At 42.5% G+C, this 21,149-nt stretch overlaps 1 protein-coding gene across 10 annotated transcripts in view; it reads left to right on the top strand.

Annotated features, from left to right (window-relative positions):
* foxp1b (forkhead box P1b) overlaps positions 1–21,149 on the top strand; it is a 187,828-nt gene that overhangs the window by 105,450 nt on the left and 61,229 nt on the right. For all 10 annotated transcript variants that reach the window (XM_063910559.1, XM_063910560.1, XM_063910570.1 and 7 more), the window contains one exon: positions 15,983–16,084. In XM_063910559.1, the coding sequence (XP_063766629.1) occupies positions 15,983–16,084 (102 nt within the window). The remainder of the gene's footprint in view (positions 1–15,982; positions 16,085–21,149) is intronic.

The raw sequence follows: 21,149 nt of genomic DNA, 5'->3' as shown, positions 1-21,149 counted from the left end.
GCGCAGGAGGCTGCAAGTTATTTGTGGTTGATTTGGGGGGGGGGGACAGGAAATGGACACCGCTCTCACATTACCTCCTGCCATACAGCGGTAGAAGGAGAGAGGAAGAGGGAAGTTTTTTAATCAGTAGAAAGCTGTGCTTCTAATGTAAAAGTGTCAAAGATGTGCCTCTGACCTGCAATGAGCGAAATCTGGTCAAGTCCTGTGTTAAATTGAAAACAGGGCCTGCTGGGATTTGGAGGTGAGGGGACGAGGACTCTGTGGTAGCAGCATCTTGGTCAATTATCACAGTCGCCTGTGCTCTGCTCTACTCCTGAGGCCTGTCCGCGTCTGTCTGGCTCTCTACACGAGAACACAAGGAAATGCAACAAAACAAGATCACTTTGAACATGTTTTGGAAATGGTTAATTTAATATTTAAGAGGACATACTATTCAGGTTCAAATGTGTATTAAATGCCTCTCCTGGGACATGTCTCCATGCTTTAATGTTCAAAAAGCTCTTTATTTTTCTCATACTGCCTGTGCTGCAGCACCTCTTTTCCCCCTCTGTCTGAAACCAGAGCCCAGTCTGCTCTGCTCTGATCAGTTAGTTGGTTGGCTTTGTTGTGATTGGTCAACCGCCCGTGAGATATCCCGCCCCTTAGCCTATCATTTACAATGAGTTGGAGCATTAGCTAATAGAATAGCAAGTGAAAGAGTGATGTCACTATGTAACAAAAGTAATCAAAGGAGTCCAATGCTTCAGGCAGGGCTGATTAATGCATGATAGGCTAAGGGGGGCGGTACAAAGCATAATATGGCCATCAGAACCTCAAGCCGCCTTTGGATTGGGGTGCTGTGCAGCAGGAGCTAAGTAATGCGCTTGTCCGCTAGTTTTCCTAGAGTTGGACTATGGTGCGTTCATGCTCCAGCCAGAAAAAATGGAAATTATGGGGGCAGGTAACAGGACTGTTGCTGAAGTACGTGGGATTTATTGTTTTCTTTTCTAGTATGGAAGGTATTTGCTTTTGAACTGGAGGGTTTGCTGGTTCAAATCCCATTTGGACCAAGAACCATGAGTACACTGTTAGCTGGTGAGGTGTCAGTTTGCCACCATGTGTGTACTTCAGGCCTGTGTGTGTGATGTGACGTAAATAACTACATATTGTAAAGTGAATTTTCCTTGGGTTCTGAATAAAGTATGTCGTCTTCCTCTTTTAGTTCTTAATCTTGCTCTTGAATTGGTGTGAAGAATCATGGAATTTCCAAGGTGTTGCAATCAACTACCACATTTCTGGTATTGTGACATCTCTAGCCGCAGGGTCTCTGACTGAGAGGGATTATCCTTAAATCTATGCATTGTTTAGAAGGAAAACCCTACTCATTCTGCCCTCAGTTTGGATCAGGTCTGCAGCCGATCCCAAGTCTTTTCTTGCTTTATTTGACACATGAATGAAAAAGTGCCGCGTCTATGTCTGCATGCCCTGCCTGCAGGAGCGTCGGGCTTAATGCTCAGCTGCATGTCCTGGCACATCCCAGAAAAGGATCACTTCCTGGCAGGTGCGATGTGGGGAGCCACAGCTAATGCCTTTTCGCTGACTCGCCACCAAAAGGGGAAAAGAAATGTGTAACCTAAAGGGGAGGAAAAAAATGAAAGTTACCCACCACTCTATTAATACATCTTCAGTCTATTTTAACCACATGAGCCAGGAAGCAAGCACTTGCCCTACATATTTCATCCAGATGTTTGAAGGAAAAAGCCTCACAAGAGTCCTGCAATCAAAATAATTGTCTTTGGATGTTTACGAAGTGTTAATGTGAAGAGTCTGCTTTTACGAGATAAATATCTGTTAAAAGACAAGCACCTTTACCTAAATGCAAGGTGGTTCTTAAATGTCTTCATAGGAACATCTGTTTTTAAAGTGGATACGGCCTCTTTGAAAGAAAGTGAAAGAAGCCTCGGCAGAGATCTGTAGCCACAGGGCAACAGTACTGCTGAAACCTGTCCTCTTGTCAAGCACAGTATCAGATGAAGGCATATTTTCATATTCATCAGATCAATTTGGGATTTCTAATTTGATTCTGTATTTATTTATTTATTACCTGATTGGGCGAGGCAAAAAAACGTGCCGTATGTAGGCTGACATCTAATAGAATTCCCTCATTTAGCTTCAGGGGAGTTTGTTTTTTTGGAGCACATTAGCTCCGGCGCATTGTAGTCCTTCAACGTTTTCTCACAGGAATCCATGTTTAATTTGAATAATCACAAAAAAAAAGTGCCTTCTTTTGGTTTGCGGGGACATCAGTGTCCCAGATGAATAAAGAAGTAAATGAGAGGAAGAAAAACAGGTAATTATGCTGAACCAGTAAATGAATGACCCACTGACCCTCAGTCCTAATTGATTTTGTAGAGGCAATTTTTTTTCTCACCCATTTTGATGTGTTTTTGTCCCTTTTTTTTTTCCAGATGTAATTAATTGGTTATGTGAATAAAGAATCAAACAGTCAGTTGGAGGACGTTTGCGTCTCTTCCATTTACCAGCAGAGCAATTATAGTTGGCAGCTCTGTGGGATGATGTCATATCCTGGAAGAGGAGCAAACACTAACCCTATCTCTCTTCACCTCATTATGCCCTGTAATGTAATTTAGCTTTATTGACTGTTTGAAATACATGCGTAACATCAAAAGGGCCCTACTGTGCTCTTCGGGGGGGGGGGGGGTTTCATTCGAGTAGTGTGATATATAGGTTTTAGTGCATGTAAATGGTCTGCAAAGGCTAAAATCTCAAAGTTCCCTCCAGATGAAGATTCTCTCCCTCGGAAAACAAAAGGCTTCCCTTGGACTCCTTTGTTTGCTTCGGATACAAAGTGACATCACTATGTAACACACGCATTTCTATTGGCTAGTGCTTCAACACATTGTACGTGAAATCTGGCCTTAAAACCTACCTCTTCTCCTTAGCGGTGTGCACTTTGTAGATTGATGCTTTTATTGGTATGTTGTTTTTACTATACCATTGTTGTTTTGATTCTTGTTTATTTTGTGTGTTTACTTTATTTGTTTTTGCTTTGTGAGCTGCACTGTGTGATTTTGTATTTCTCTGTACAGCACTTTGGTCTGGAAGGTTTAAAGTGATTTATAAATAAAGTTGGACTGGATTGGATCTTTAACCAATCCCAACAGAGCCAGACAGCTAACCAATCAGAGCAGACTGGACTCTGGTTTCAGACAGAGGGTGAAAAGAGGTGCTGCAGCACAGGCAGTATGAGAAAATAAAGAGCTTTCTGAACATTAAAGCATGGAGACATGTCCCAGTAGAGACACAAATATGAACCTGAAAATGAGCAGAATACCGCCCCTTTAACATACTGTTGGTGGAGTAGTAGGATTTGAGTGTACACACATTATGCAAATGAAAGGTTTAAAGCAGCTGTGTGTATGTCAGAAATAGCATTGTTGCTCAGGGTCAACCTCACAAACCGCTGCAAATATGTGGCGGTCAGTGAGCGTATGCCAAGTTACAAACGCGACGCTACGTGTGCGAGTCTGGGTGATGACATGTGCTACTTTGCATGTAAATTCTTGAGCGATTCACCTCCGAGTGAACCCACCGAGAGCGATTCCGGTGCCGGCTTAAAGACAGAGGTGTGTTTTTATGACTAGGTGAGGCACGTCCTCTCCATGGCCCTCAAGCACTGTGTCCCTCTACCCTCCCCTTTAATCACTGTATCAACCGCTCTCATAAACTCCATGAGCTGTGTATTAGTGTGTGTGTTTGCTTGTGTGTGTGTGTGGGCGCGAATCCCACGCATATGAGCATGTGCCCTTCCTTGTTTCCCCGTTTTTAAACTTAATCAGCAAAAATAAAAAAGCCGTTGTAAGCGAAGTCATATTAAAGGGGTGATTATTGGTAATAAATACTTTTTATACATACTTATTACAGAGGCAGTTTTCTTCTTGCGCTTAATGAGAGTAATTTGATTTGCTTGAGAGATTACAGTTTCCTAGAATTAATGCGCCAATCCCCATTCCAAGATAGAGTGAGATCTAAGATTCTTCACAGGTCGTGTGCTGCTAGATGCACCCCTCTCACATAGCAGCTAATGGAGTTGAACAGCAGTCTGTCATCCCCCCCCCCCCTCCGCCTACCACCCCAGCAGCTCTATAGCCCACATGCCCTTGGTTCCTGCAGTGCTTGTTGTTTGGGCTACTTCTGCCACCTGCATTTTACTTTTACCTCTTATTCACACCAAGCGCTACTAAGTGCCTTTCTCTGAAAAACATGGGGGGGGGGGGGGGTGATTTATTGTACATGTGCAATGTTCAGTCATCAATGGCAATTCAACATCTGGGCAAATTATTCACCCAATTGCACTAATTCAAATGGTTTTCAAGTTTGCATCAGGATTTTTTTCTCGTTTTTTTAACCATCTCCCCCTCTTCCTGCAGTTTGTTTAATATTTCCATCACATGTTTATGTAAGCCCTTCGAGCTTAGTGCTTAACTTAATTTGAGTTGTGATCATCTTCTCCCACGACATTTATTGAAGCCTGCAGTCTTGCAGGTCTCAGCGCCTAAAGCTGAAGGTGGCTCAGGCAGATTGAAGGCGGGCAATTCTGTCACCACGCTGCACTCCGCATGTTAATTGAGCTCGAGGTGGTACGGAAAAAAGTGCTTACCCTCAAAGGACTGTTTTTCATTACTTGTTAGTCCATAAACACTCAGAATTGTGAAGAGAGAATTTGGTGGGACAATCCAATCTTTAATCCCACATGACTACCAGTAATTCTGATGACCTACGATCTTTGGTGGTAGATCTGAAGATCATTAAATGCCCTTTAAGAAAACTGCATTTTAATTAAATGGGTGTTAATTATGTTGGTCGGTTGGCCATCAGCTCGTAGTAATGGGGTCCAATGTTAAGCAATTCCATGTTAAGCGAATAAAACTTCAATTTCTACATAAATATACTCAGTTCTGAACAACTGTTGTCATGGATTCGAGCAGAATACTTCCATGGTTGTTACCATTGATTGTCATGTTCATCAATCAGCTAGTGAACTAGAAAGAAACCTTTCGAATAGAATCCACCCCATAGATTCGCATTTGCTCAAAAATGTCGGTCCAAGCTTCATCCTTACACTACATGTGATGAAAATCAGGCCAGAATGTTTTGGTTATCCTCCTGGTGAACCAACAAGTCAAACAGATAACTCAACCTCTTTTGGAGCATCCTCAATCTACAGTTGAGGTTGGTAAACCGTATCTTGCTTAAACATATTTCATGACTGTGCAATTCTTCAGTTACCATCATTGCTTTACACAGTGGTTCACTTTTTCACCACAGGCAGGTGGTTTTGTTAAGTAATGTCTTAAAACCAATGGCGGTCAATCCCCCTTCATTGACAAATTCTAGAAACTATGCCTGTGGTAAATCTACATTCACACGATTGCAATTATTTAAGGTCAATGTTCATAGCTCTATATATTTCATTGCGTCCACTGAGGGACTTCCTTTCCTTGGCACCAGAAGTGGCATTCCTTTGTTTTCCCAGAGACCTTCCACATCTCCCAAATATGTCAATATAAGATTTGAAAAATTCCTTGAATAAGAAGAAAAATGAGTTCTCGAACCATCCAGAAAGTGTGGCCAAATGTGTCACATCATCTGCCTGTGAGACTCTTAATACATTACAGTCCGGCGTGACGGGTGATGTGTCTGACCCTGCTGGAGATTACTCCTCTTTATGGCCGGAGCAATCAGATTTTTTTTCATCCACTTCTCTTCCCTTTCTTTATTCCTGGCGGCATAGGATCATATTACCCATCTTGGAATGACTTCAACAGAGACACTGCTATTCCCAGGGAGCTGTCTCTCCCCGCTGCAACTCAATCCATAGCCAATTGGACTGGCCCGTGATTTATAGAGAATCCTCTCCTTTTGGTGGAACACTCGCTACACACACACACACACACACACACACACACACACACACACACACACACACACACACACACACACACACACACACTGGGAATTCTCTCCTCTTGATGTGTTGGGTCTCAGGTCAGGACAGTTCAAGGCAGTGGGAAAAGATGTTAAGTCGAAAACCAAAGAAACCCATAAAGGCTACGGTGCTTTTGTTTGTCGTAAGGTACCAGTGGTGGATTTACTCGAGACCAGTAACCAGGTGTCATTATCAGATTCAAAATACCTTATCTGTCTCCAAGGGAAATTCTCAGATGCTCAATTATAGAACCCAATACAAATAGCTATACAAACGTAAGAAGTTTAGGTAAATCATAATATCAAACAGTCATTTCTATAGACATAAGAAGTTAAAGTATAACGTTAAAAAAAAAGAATAAACTACATGAATCAATAAATATCTGAATACATAAATGGATACATTCTGCATAAAAGACAAGCCTTTCAAAATATTATCTTGGTTTTAAATTAAACCTGCCTTTAGTTTATACAAGGATAGCTAACCTAATAATCCACTACCAATTTTAATTGGCATCTCTCAGCATTTAAAACATTTTCCATTGTATTTTGAATAATTCTTTGCTTGTTTTTCTTCAATTTATGTAAGATTTTTCTCATTAGTTTAACCCTTTAAGTACATTTTGCTACTTACACTTACTTATGTTACTCAAGTATCATTTCCATACTGGACTTCTACTTGAAACTGACTATTTCCACATTGTGTGTGATATAAGCATGTTTACTTTACCAACAATATTAAGGAGTTCTTTCAATACTGCAAGGTTTTAGAAAGGAAAATCCGTTTGCTCTAAGATCGTACTTTTAGTGTCTTAATGAAACAGGAGACTCGTCTGCTCTTTGGCCAGATGTCCTTTCTAATCCATCTCCAAGGGAACAGTCAAAATTAGCTCAGGGCGGTGTCACGCTTGTTGTCGGTTGTACTGATGATTAGTGGGATTATTCATCTAGATGAGATACTTTTGCATCCACACCGAGTTAATCATCCCGCCCCGTGGTGCAGAGGCTGAGCAGTGGTCAGCTAACAACACAGGCCATCATCCCAGGCCTCAAGCGCTGTGACGCTCCCTGACTGTGGACAACAGCCCGATCCCTCCTCCGCCCCCCCTCAAGCTCTTTTCTATAGGTTCGTGTGGACTACATTCATCTATATTCAATGCAACTAAATTGTGAAGATTTAAGGGGGTTTTACCGGTCGTATCCCGGAAGTCTCGAGCGTATCGATAAGTCCTCCGTCTATGAGACCCGGGCAGATGGAGCTTCCCATTCTAAACAATATCATTCAGGCATGATCAAGTCCGCTCACAGCATTCAAGGTCTCACGCTGGGTTTTTGGAAGCGCCCGTTTTCCCAAGCACAACACTCTCCCGATACCAAAGTGATGCAACACTTCCAACAAAGAGGCAATCGCAGGAGGAGTGCGTGTTTTTCTAACAGTCCGTCTAAGTACCCCAGCACAGTTGGCATGCCTCTGCTCTCTTCCTCCCACTTTATCAACTTGACGGATATTATCGCTGTATTCAGTGGTGGGCATCCTGAGGCATCATACGCTCAGAACACAAAGCTAAGGTCAGGCGTGGAGGGGCTGCTGAGATCTACCCGCTGCATTGTTCCCAGATCTATTCCCCCCCCCATCTTCTTTTTTAGCTCATTTTGTCCTCCGCTCACTCCCATCCTCTTCTCTCCATCTGCCTCTAAATGACACCGAAGCACTGAACGCTCCTCCGACTGATTTGTCTGCGTGTGACCTCCCTCCTTTAGTGGAGCCCATCACAGGCACCGCTAAAGTAGATGGCCTGGCTCTTGGCGGGTAGACAGTGACACGCGGCTGTGCGCTGATAGACTTTCCACTGGAGTGGATTAAATCAGCATCAGGCTAGTGGAGCTGATTACCCCAATATGAAAATGCAGTATCTTAATGGTACATATTTTCACGAGGCAGCCCGGTTGCCTTTTCATTTTGTGGCTAATATGTCTATTCTTATGAGTCATTTACTTCTTTAATTACCTTTAGCAGCAGATGCACAATGGTGTATTAATGTGAATGATTTTTACTGCCTCTTCATCATACTGAGCCTGCGAAGTTGAAAGGCGTAATTGAGGTGGAAGAGCGACTCATGAGAGAAACAATATTTAGTTGACAGCTCCTCTTGTACTCTGGGAGGCTGTTTATGCGTTTACACCGCACTAAAGCTGTAATAAACACAACATTCGTTTAATAATGGCGGGGGACGGAAATGCTTTCGCTCAGATCTGCTCAGTTATTTAATCATCTCGGGAAGTTGTTTGGTATAATCAGCTGTGTGTGTGTGTGTGTGTGTGTGTGTGTGTGTGTGTGTGTGTGTGTGTGTGTGTGTGCACTCACTTTGCATTCCTTTTTTAACTGTTTGCAACAAGCAGAAGCTTATTTGCCATGCTCGGCGTTTGCAGCATCTGCAACTCTGGCAATCCATGTCATTTGCATGTGTGTGTGCTGGTATTGTGTGTGTGTGTGTGTGTGTGTGTGTTTTGTCTGCAGCTTGTGTACTCTCCTTGGTGTGATTTTCTTGAATGGACGCCTTCTTCAGCCATCTGTTGTTAAGCTGCTGGCTAAGCAAGGCTTGGAAATCCAAACAAACGGCGAGCACACAGCAAACGGAAGCTGTCAGGCCCGCATAGCTGAGCTGACCTCGCCGGGTTGGGTGGTTGGTGGTGGGGGCGGCTGGGCGGGGGTGACCCCTCTGTACCAGGCTCCGAGAGCTCGATACCGCCTGGTCGGGGCGCTGTTTACCCTCCCCTCTGCACCTCCTGCAGCCTCCTCCTCCCCTCTGCTAGTCTTGTCTTCTCCCTTTTACCTCTTCACACTTTATTCTTTTCCTCCATCTGCCTGCCCCCCCAGCCTCCACCATCAGTCCTGCTTCACAGCCCCCTCTCTTCTATCTCCACTCGCAGTTAATAACTTTGCTTTCGTCTTGTTTTTCTTAGTCATTTTTTCGCCAAAAAAACATTAGTCAGGGCGCTGCATTACCTGTTATGGGAAGAGAGGGAGGGGGGGGGGGGGGCACCGTTAGACAAACAAAATGTGCTTTTTATTGAAGTCAGATTTTGTCTTATGTAAGTGCACACACACTGCCTTATCGTTTAAACGTGGATATTGGAAATGTTTAGTGTTGTCATAAATATTAATAGATTAGTTGAAAAGTGCAACGAAGGAAGGGAATCTAATGGTTTGAAGTGGGTATAAAACGTTGATTTATTTATGTATTCTACATGAATTAGTTTGGAAATCTAAACACAGACTGGAGAGTGTTGTTGCGAGGGCCCTGTAATGCGCAAGGTTTGAGCATCGGGGGCCTGTTTTCCATGTGGAGTGGCTTTTTGGAAATGGCATTAATTATATACTTACACGGGAACCAGACTTTCCCTGCTTTGCATTGCAGATAAATGTCTGTATTACTGAGGAAAAAAAGCGACAAAAAAAAATGCAATTAATATAAATAGACATGATCCTCGCTGCTTATCCGCCTGCATGTTTTAAAAATCACCCCAAGCCCAGAAATAAAAAAATGATATGCATTTCAATTAAAATGACACTTATTCCACGTGAATTCCATTATTATGTGTTTGCATAGTCAACACCTCTCTAACACCACATCTTCCATCTGTCATATGGGGAATAAAGAACCATATTTCTCTGGATTGCCACTGGCTACAATAGCCTCATATCGTTTATATAATGATTGGCTGATTCCTTGTGCAGCCTCTCGAAGGAAGTGTAATTAGCTTAGCATGTTAGCAAATAACGTGGAGAAGATCCTGAACAGCTTTCAGGAAGTAAAACACTTTCCGTGACTTTGATGGAAAATGTCACGAGGTCAAAGAGAGATGTAAAGGACAATAATTCAGAATACGCACTTCCACACTTCCTAAGAGCGATGTTTTTAGTGTATCATGTTTGATCAAATGGCAGCAGCAGATGTTAATGGTCACCAAATGAAGTGGTTGTTGCTTCCACAGGGATTTTTGGGATGGCTTTATCTCCTTTCCTTCGATTAAGATTGGTCTATTGTACCTCATGCTGAAAGAGAAGTTCTTAACCCAGAAATGGGTTAGCATTTTAGCACTTACTAGCTCCCTCGTCTTAAAATCTGTGTTTTTTTCAATCTTTTTTTGGTTATGATTCCGAAATATCGTCTATAGGTAAAATACAGTCTTATTCAGTTGGCTAAATTAGACTGTTTAAAGTCGTCACGATGAACATTAGCTGCCTTTAGCTTTGTGGTGGAGTTATTTGACCGTCTTGGAGTTATTTAATTAGCTATTTACTTCTGGCAATTGCCTTTACGCTTAACCCTATTAAGGATGTTAATATGTGGGGATTATCCTGCTGAACTAAACTCGTTAAGTATCATAAACATATCTTATTTTCTGCTAAATGTAATAGAAAACCCATTGCTTTGAAGTCACAGGAGTCCTTGCGATGGTATCTTCCAGTCAGCCTACAAAAAAAATAATTCACTCAGTTAGCAACCGGGTAGACAGTTCGACCACCTTACTGGCTCCTTTACCGCTGAGCAGAAGAGGGCCCTGTCTTTGAAAAGAAAACAGCAGAAGTGATAAATGTCAGGTGAGTTGAGACGTGCGATCAGTCAGAAAGTCACGGAAGTAACCTTGACATTTAGGCCGCCCGGTGCTCCAACCCCACAGAGGGCTGCAGAGCGAGACCATAGGGCCCGGAGTCTTCAGAGCTGGACTACATTAAGAGCTAACCTATTAGTCGTGTTGTTGCTGGCTATCTCTGAGCCACGCTCTCCGGACTAATAAAGCCGGGCGAAACGTGGCCGCTGAGTAAATACTCTGAAGCTCACACACAGATGAGGGCAGAGACACACGAGCAGATGCACATCTCGTTGCGTCTCCCTTTCTCTGAGTGGCCGCAGGGATCCGGTTACACCTGCTCGCACATCTTCCAGCAATTAGGAGCAATGTGCTTGAAACCATTTCACGTTCAAGGTCTTCCCCAGCTGTGGTAAGAGGAGCCGGACGTTTATAGAGGTCTCTCTGTTGACGGGCCTAAACAAATGCCGTCTCACTCCAGAAAGAGACACCCTGAGTGATTCCCCACGACGCATTTAACCGCACGATCTCCATTTTCTTTTGGACCTTATCTCACATCCCCTTTTTTATACGTCTGTCATTTAGAGAATGTGACATGAGTGCCGAGGCAAATTCTCTCAGATCCCACCCCTTTACTCACAGTTGGATTTGTTGTGGGTCAGTTAAAGTTGCATTAAATGAGATTAAAGTATCTGAAATGTGTCTGTTTTATGTCGTAGTGCAGCGAGGGATTCGGCAAAGAGCAGACTTGACTGTGTGGCAATGCTCTGAGCTGGGATTTGTAAGACACCCAGAGCTAGCTTTAGCAGCAGGAAACCCCAAAGCCTGTAAATAATCCACATGTGCAGACTGCACATAAAGACATCCAGTACTTAGCTGTTCCCTTATCACAGCGTGATAGCCCAGGGACATAAGAGACGCTCCTGCCTCTATTCGCTAATATGGTGTGAAAGTAGATGCAGATAAAAAAAAAAACGCCTGTTGTTTATTGAGGAAGTTGCGTTAACGGGGGGGGGGGGGGGAGAGAGATGGTGTGAACTTTGAACACATTTGAAATGGTGCATATAAAAGAGGACTGCAAATGACAAGGATACCAAATTGCGCCGGCTTTGTTGCTGATAAAAAACCTTTGTCATGTGCTGGAGGGTGCTTTCTAATCAAAAGCACCTGGAGGGTTCACTCCCTACATGGTGTGTGTGGGCGTATATACATCTGCATTTATGTTCTTATTCCAGGGACAAGCTTGCCTCCCAAACAACCTCAGTTTGGATTACAATAGGGCTGCTGTCTCGTACTTAAACATCCAATGTGTGTACCGGCATCTCACTAATCCTGTTTAGTTATTTCAAAGTACCATGACTCACTCTTATTGCACTAAGAGTATAAAATTATATTTGTTTAAGTATGATTTAGAGCACATGACTGTTTTAAGTAAAATATAGTTCTTGGGGTTGTGTGAAATTGCCAATTTTAAAGACATTTTGTGTGTTGCGTTTTCATTTTGAAGTTCTTTTGTGTATCACTTATCTTACCACATGTGAATGCAGTATTGCTGTTTTAAACATTTGGCTATGGTTGGGAATTCAAACAAACGACTTGGTGAGGTTTAGGAAAAGTCTATGACGTTTGTTACGTGCGTAAAATAAAAACACGGTTAAATTCTGCATTCCAAATATTACTACCACGTTAGATTAGGGCAACACAACTCCCTTGTTTAGGGTTAGGAAAAGGTCATGGTTTGAGTACAAATATGGACATTTGTTACATAATAAAAGTTGTGCTCATTATTTGTTCAAACAACTGTTGACTTTTGTTACGGGGCACGAATAAGCAGCTGGTTATGTTTGACCCAGCCATCCATTACATCTATTTATTACATCACCCTTCATTCAGAGCCCTCATCTTCCTGTATTGCCATGGGGTGAAATGGCAAGCTCAACACAAAAAGTGCGTCTCCATAACTCAAAATTAGAGTGCCACTAGTGCTAGCAGGTGAACTATAGTTAGCATTATCCAAAAAGAACATTCTTGAATGATCAGTTTATCTTCATCGGTCGCCTAATTTGGACTAACATAGCAACACATCACTTTCTCTGTGCTTCAGAAGCCTTATGCCTCCCATCAGTGTGTAGCAAGTCTAACACTTACATTTCCATCAACAGTCCAGTACCTTTTGAATGGAAGATCAAAGGAAGATAAATTCCCCAGGAGGAGGAGGAGGAGGGGGGGGGGGAGGGGGAGTGCTATGAAATATAGGAGTGGGTGCTGTGTAAACACCGCAGTGACAGTTAACAATAGATTATTTTAGGCCAGCATTAGGCCTCTCAAAGGCATGCCAGCTCTAGTGGCCTTTTGTAAATGCAAACATGACGGCAGCATTCCTAAATGTGGAGCGTTGACCTCACCTTGGTACCAACAACAGCCTTTACTCGCCTTGTGTCTTTGTGGAGTTATTGAGACGGCTCATCCAGGCATTTCATTTCATATGCCAGTGCGGGGTCACATGATTATTGCCCTTACTTTAATTGGAACAGTCATTCAATGTAGTTGCTGACATGATCAGGAGGATTCGGTCACAATTATCCCATATTCAATTAACTTTCCTATCGTTACCAAAAAGAAAATATTGAAAGACAGTACTCTAGTGCTACCTGTGTTTGATTGCACCAATACTACTCTGCCAACAAACCTACTTTGAGTTACATTATGGAACTAGACAAGAACTCGCAGAGAAAAGATTGCCGCCATTCGGATGCTCCTCATTTAATCCCGTTCCCAGAGTGTTAGGGTCATTCTTCCCAATTTGGTTTGTTCATGAGCTTTTAGTCGTAATTTGGAAACGAAAGGATGCTATAAACTCGTTTTGCTTTGTTGCTAAGCGCATTAAAATCAAACAACACATTGATATGGATAGTTTTTTCCGAGTTGTGAGGGAGTGACCGTGAGTTTTCTCGGTCAGGAAGTCATTTTTCTGCTTTTTCTGACACCACCTCAATGTTAACAAAAGTGAAACATAATGTGTGTATCCACCTTGTGATTCCGATCTGCTCCAACATGTACCAGGTTATTCCTCGGCCAATAAAACCCCCTTCTACTAAGTTTAATAAGAATCATATTTATAGAGTATGAATGTGCTTTTTAACATCCTGATGTTTCAGCAATGTCACAATTACCGTACATACTTATAGTAGCCAATCATTCACAGTGTTTTATTAGCTTTGCCTCACATGGAGATTAAAATGAAGTCAGACTTCCCAGAAATGCATCTCTCCATCCATTACTGTCTGAACTTCCTATCATATCCTGTTGACTCAACTGTCTTTGTTCCAACACCCTCGCTTCTAAACACATACACACCACACACCACACCACACACACACACATTTTACTGCATGTGTCATCATTTACAAGGAAAAGAAAACAAGCCACGTTTGTTTACTCTTCAGTGTGCCCGTAATACCACGCCTTGGGCGTCGAGAAGGATGTTCCTACACCTTCTCTTGCTCTCTTGAATTCTCACATGAGTGATCAGCGTTTCACTCTTACTCATTCAGTCTTTCTCTTTCTAAGTTTGTGATGGTGCTGCTGGGGGCTCACAATTAAATATAATCTTTATTTTTTGTAGATTATTTAAAAAATGACACCACATCTCCCAATCATACAAATATATGAATTGTGTTTTGTTTTATATATTTATATATATATATAATTTTAATCTTTGTTTACTTTTGGCAACAACTGCAACATGTGTATATATATATATATATATATATATAGAACAATAGTTTTTTAAAAGCTGGTTATTTGATGCCAAGGTATCTTATTTGTAGGATATTTCTTAGCATTTTTTATCTGTTTTTGTTTTCCTTTAAGTGGAAATGAAGTTGTTTTTTTAAATAGTTTATTCAATATATATTAAATATTAAATAACTTGATAAACTGATTTAATTAGAAGTAAATAACCTCAATTAGCTTTAATAACCTCTTTTCATTATTTTAAATATTGATGTGTTTGGATGATTATAGGTTATCATCATGCTCCGTATGACTGTACAACTGTTGTCTTTCTCACATCATTTCAATATGTACACTTTCTTTATGAGTGTACATGCATAAGGGGCTCCCCCGCCCTGCTCAAATTCAAAGTGGAGGCATGCAGAGAGAGATACGTGTGATTTATCTTCAGCTCAGAACAGACCGAGACAGATGGAGAGAGACGGGGATCATTTAAACACTTTAAACTTAAGCATGGTGAAATGCCAGGAGTGTGGCCTCTTTGTAGCCTGTGGTCATATTCATGATGTCATCCGACAGCCGTGTGTTTGGGAGGGTCAAAACACACACACACAGACACAGACACACACACACACACACACACACACACACACACACACACACACACACACATAGACCGTCGTACAGCTGTTCGCTCCAACCCCTAACTGTCTCTCGCCTCCCCGTCTTAAAGTATTGTGAGACTTTTCCCGAACTAAGGCCGACTCTCAGACCTATCCTTATCTTTTCATCCGTCCGCAGAGCTTTCCATTTGCCTTTCCCTGAAGATATCTTACTTTCACACAGGTTTCACTCACTCGTTCACAAGTCATTATTATTGTTTTTTTACTCATCTTTTTTTTGTTGCCATTTACAATTTCTGAACTTCTCAAATAATAGACTCGGGGAGCTGGTCTGTCTGCGGGATGAGCTCGGCTGTTTGTTTAATTGTGGGAGCAATCGTCTGAGGAACACGGAAAGAATGAGGCCAGTTATTTACCCAGATGGTTTACTGGTGGAGGTGTGAGGCAGGGCCAGCTCACTGTGGGAACACAACGCTTGCTTTTCTTGGTATCGCTGACCGTTTTCTAGAGCTAGTGTGTTTTTTTCCCCCCGGCTCTCTCCAGCTTTGTTTGCTCTGGATGGCATGTTTGATTATTTATCGTAAGGGGAAAGGGAGTAGCTGGAGCAATAAACATGTGACTGCACTGTATTTTGTTTTCCACTGAGAAGGCCATGTCCTTTAACAGATATTCGGAGCGGCCGCGTAAAGCCTTTTATTTGGGGAGTTTGACCGAGCTAAAGGAGGATCAAAAGCGCTGATAGTGTCTTTGTGTTTGTTTGTAAATGCAGATAAACATTTCTTCCGCAGAGGATTTTTTTTTCTCCTCTCACTGTGAATTAATCCTAGCATTGTTCCCATTGCAGGGTTTTGTTTATACCAGCTTTAACTGCAAAGTCTTAATGTTTGTTTGTTATCTATCAGGAGGCCAAGGGAATATTGTTGTAAGGAGATACATCTGCTCTCTTAATAGGTATCAAAGTGTCCTCAAGGGACTTTTAGCAAATCTCCTTCTAGGATTTCTATTTGACTGAATCTTCTTTATGTATTTCTCTTTATTAGGCTCTCCAAGTGGCTCGGCAGATACTCCTGCAGCAGCAACAACAGCAACAAACCACTGGCCGCAAATCCCCCAAAGCCAACGACAAGCAGCAGAGCCTGCAGGTACCGTCAGACATTTATTTACTTGTGATTATCAGATGGCTCTGTTATTCGGCTTTGTGGTTGATTTAAAAAAAAAAGAAACAACTATGATGTGAACTTTTGCAACTCTCACAAGAACAAAGTGTGCAGGGAAAAAAGCTCAGTACTGGGCTAGGTTCGCAAACAGGAAATTAAAATTGGCAGTGCAACATTTGCAGTTATGTGTGCTCCAGCGTTATGTGTGATTAAGCTGCACACACACTATCAAAAAATGTGTCATCGAAATCTTGACATAGAAGCAGAGGTATGTAGGATGGGAGGCTGCTGTGAAATATATACACTCTACGACTGTTAGAGAAGCCTCTGTGTGGCCTGATTGGATCCCATGAGCTCATTCCAGTGCAGGAACACAAATGGTGTGGTTGATCCTGACTTCTGAGGTGGAAGAGGCTTTTTCTTACACACTGCAGTCAGACGTAGACGTTGTAGCATTCTTAGAAACATTACGAGGGGTCTCAAATGAGGTGACTGTATTTGTCATGGCGTAAATTGTTGTTTTTGCGATTCAAAAACAGTGCTGGTGTCAGCAGGAATCTTTTCAAAGAACAAAGAAAATAAGAATTTATTTAATAATCCCAAACTGGGAAAATGTTGTGTTGCAGCAGCATGATACAATACAAGGCATAGAAAATAATTAGAAATAAAAAGAAGAAATAAACAATCATGAAGGGTAGACAAAAGAAGAAATACAAATACAAATAATAATAATAAATAATCTGTAAACTGTCAAAATAGAAAGCAGGATATTATATAGATAATAGTGCAATGAATGGAATATTAAATACAATGTACAGTCTAGACTTTGAGTGTTATGTTAACAAGCAGGAAGAATCTGAATTTCAGAAATACCTGTGAATGATTTGTCTCAGTTTTGGAGTTGCACAGCTTGGCTAAAGGCAGGGGAAAAGAGGACATGATGGTAGGAGAAAAACTGCAAACCTCTCATGAGAAGTAAGCAGACGAGACTCCATGCTTCTCCTGCTTGCCTTTCAGCACCGCTCCATACACATCCACACAGAATGGGGGCAGGTTTCTACCATCAGCAGCAGGAGGTGCTATGGAGCAGCCCATGGGTGGGGTAGGGGGATCCAGGTGTAGGGTTCAGAGGTGAAGAGAAGTGAGGACAGTTACAGAGGTGGTGGGACGGCTTCCTGTGTGATGCACAAATAAAAACAGTCTAAAAAGTGTCTTTATTTTATCACCTGCCCCTGATTGTAATATGAATGGATATCTGATGCAATATGTCCGTTAATTTCAGATCAGCTGCCTCAGAGATGTAGATCTTTGTTTGAACAACGAGAGGTTGTTTGTGTCAGTGTGAAATTGCAAACGACTTCAGGGCATATTTGGTAATTAATACGGAGGCCCCGCTCTCTATGTGTGTGTATATATATAATATTTAATACCCTTACTATCCCTTTGGGGGCCCTTTTTAATGAGCTATTGTAGCGGCTAGGTCTAATGTCAGGTTGTGAAAAAGCCTCTTTGTTGTGCAGATGTCTTCGGAATAGCTCCAGAGGATGAAGTATGACTGCGATGACCTTTTCAGTTGTGTGCATATTTGTCAGGATTCAAATAAGTCGAAAAAAGGATCAAAACTAAACTGTTTCCCCAGCCTGGCAGGGAATTGTGCTGCAGAGGTCAACAGAGGGGACCCTCAACGGCGGATTCCAGCGTACAGCCAGTTGTTGGTACACAGTGAAGTACTAGACCATCTCCTGCAGACAAAGACAAAATTAAAATTCTAATTTATTAATGTATACAGAGAGCTTGGCCAAGCTGTCACTCAGCTATTGAAAAGAGAGTCGGGCCCTTTCCCCGGCATCCTCTCCCCCCCCCCTCTTTCTCCCTCCCCTCTATGAAGAGAGCACCGGCTTGCTGTAGTATCTGCAAATTGGCTGCTCTCTAATGTTGCATGTTACATTTCGCCATTATGAAAAAAAGCCACAGGTCCAGACAAGTGTTTGTTTATCTCGGAAATTACATATTCTGCTAATTAAACACACAACCCCCGCCACATGCACACACACAGTTTAAAAAGCCAAGCGTTCATACATAAACATCAGCGAGAGGATGTATTACATCTGTGTTTTTTTTCTCTTCACTTGTGGTGGTTCTCTTGTTTTCTCTGTTTCACAAACACATCTCCTCTCATCTCACTTCCTCTTTTAAGAACAAAACTCGTGCCTAGAGGAGCCCCCTTCACACAGAACATCCACTACCTCGATAATGATTCTCTGTTGAGCCGGACTGGGTCATCAAAAGACATGATCCAACAATTACGGGGCTGTGTAGTAAGCTGACACCCCATAAAAGCACCTGATCTGCGGACGGGGGCTCCATTCATCTCGGCGCTATTCCCATTAGGCACGAGGAGATGTGCGCAGAGACTTTCTACTCATTTGTAGATGTGACTCACTTTCCAATTCATTCTCATTCAAGTTGAAAAATAATGAAGCGCGGTATATACAGGAAGAAAAAAGACCTGCACAGAGTGGTAAAAATACGAGTCAAACAAGCCTCAGGATCCTTGATCAGCATTAAATGGCTCTTTGGTTTTATTTCACCAACAGGGGTGCTCCCCCCCCCCACACACACACACACACACCCCTACACCCCTGCCTCTGGATGAAGATGCCTCCGCTGTGTACTCGGCAGCCTAGAGGCGCTTTAATCAGGCTGGAGATACAAACAGCTGCTAGGCAGGCAGGAAAGCAGCTAAACATACTTGACTGGTCAAAAAGCCAGTAAATTACATTGACTGAATGACACGTGTGATTAAAAGAAACCATGCCACGCTTTTTACCTTTTTTTGGTTGGCGCTTTACACCTACAGCGGCACGGCGACGAGAGCCGGCAACTCCCACCCCGCTAATTACCATTATCAGTGAAATGGTAGGGTTTGACTCATTAGTTCCATGTGCATTTAATTAGAGGCAGGCTGAAATTGGATTTAACTTATTACTTTTTCATGGATCACTTTCTTGTCATCACTTCAAATTGGATTGCAGCCCCAGGTAACTAATTATGCCAGCCGCAGGATCAGGAGTGGAGAAATAGGTAATTAGGAACAACACTGTCGGACCCTCGCTGATAGTCCACCAGAGCTGAGGTAGGAAGAGGGGGGGTGGGGGGTTTAGGCTCATTTGTGGTGCGCCGAGCCTAGCTGGTTAACTACTACCCCATTGCGAGAGATCCTTGGTAGGAATCCGCCCTCCTACCGGGGATTATGTTGCATTCAGCTGGGCAGAAGATGTTGTGTCAACATGGTGTCTCTGCTATCAGTGTAAAGCCCAGATTATGCTTGTTTCCCATCCAGGATTGCACCTGAGATTTGGCCTTCATTATTCATGTTACCGGTACAGTGTGAGGTACAGCCACCCTAAGTTCCCTGTGTGGACGCTGCTTGAATGACATTGACTGCTTTCTGACTGTATTGCGTCTGCGCTGATCGTAGTGAGGAGACATGAACGGCCAGATCCAGAGCAGATAGTCGAATGAAGAGTAGGGAAATGATAACGTCACAATCAAGAGCTTCGTTTCATCTTAAAGAAGTGTCTTTTGATTCAATCTGAACCTAAAAGAGTCTCCATTATTTTATAGATATTGTAATAAAGTGATGGCCTTTTGTTTTGAAAAGCAGAATACATGAACAGCCAGAACCAGAGCTGAGTAGGAAAATGATAACGTCACTTACTATCGAGAGCTTTGTTTCATCTTAAAGTGTCTTTTGTAGGAATCTGAAACTAAAAGAACGTCCTTTGGGTTTCATTGTGTTTTATATTTGTTACAATAAAGGGATTGCCTTTTGTTTTGAAATAAGAAACACTTTTCACTAGTTGCTGATAAATGTTGCATTGAACATTTCCACGATGTCAAAGGTGCATCGCTTGTTATTCTTCACACACAGAGAATCGACTGATAATACTTCAAAACATTTCCAGCAGACAATTCTCTTATCTGTACTATTACCAGTTGAAACCACAATCCGCACTTTTACTCCTGCCGCTTTCCTTTTTTCCCTCCTCTCCCTTGCTCTCTTTCTCCCTCTGTTTTCACACCACAGTGTACAGCCTCACAGAGGGCATCTCCAGGTCAAAAGATAATGTCTTTTCAGTTTACAGGATGAAAGCCTTTTAAGTTGTAGAGCGCCCCTCCAACGCCCCTCCTCCCCACGTTTGCTCTTCACATCCTTCATTTGTGGTCTGTTGGGGGGAAGCGTGATGTGACACAATCCAGGGGCCAAGCCTCTGTCTGACAGGACGGGGAGAAGCCGCCGGCTCTCTTTCTCTCTCTCTCTCTCTTTCTCTCTCTCCTACTGTTTTTGCAGCAGGCCCATGGCATTGTCCTGACACATGTATACCACAGCGCTCCAATCTGTAAGTCATTAGAGCACTAGGCCGAAGCCTGTCAGCTGGAGCTCAGCCAGCGCTGCGGGGCGATCTGAGGCAGCATTTCCAGGAGCTCCCAAAGTCCAGTCGGCAAGTGGCCCAAAGTGGCGAGGCAGCGGTAGCCCACTGGCGAGGTGACAGTGAATTAATCTTCTTGGTTAGTTTCTGTGAGATCAAGATTCTCTTTTCACAAGGGAGAACCGACCAAGACAGAAGGAGTGTATTTGTTTTCGGGTGAAATACATTTGGAAGATTAAAAGTCTTAAGAGAGACAGAACGAGTCATTCTTCTTTACGATTGCTAATATTAACCAGCCTATTAGCCTATAGAGTTAGCCTGATATATTTCATAGGTTACATGTTGGTAATCACCAGCAGCGTGGCTTGGGCTGACTTAAAGTTTTGGCATTTTCGAAAAATAAGCTGAATTACTTTGTCTCTTAAATGCCTAAAACCAATACAACTTCAAGCAGTCAGTTAGCTTCTGCCTCGCAGGAAGCGTACCATCCATATGTCATTTCATGAGATCAAATGTGTTGTCTTTTCCAGTGTTTAAGACTGGTGGACTAGTAATGGCCTATCTGCATGTTTGCTACCAGGTAGTTTGATGAATTTAGGTTAAGTCAAACGAGACAA

The sequence above is a fragment of the Eleginops maclovinus genome, chromosome 20 (genome assembly GCF_036324505.1).
Source record: "Eleginops maclovinus isolate JMC-PN-2008 ecotype Puerto Natales chromosome 20, JC_Emac_rtc_rv5, whole genome shotgun sequence".
In the NCBI taxonomy this organism is placed as follows: domain Eukaryota; kingdom Metazoa; phylum Chordata; class Actinopteri; order Perciformes; family Eleginopidae; genus Eleginops; species Eleginops maclovinus.
This window is presented reverse-complemented; position numbering and strand designations above follow the sequence as displayed.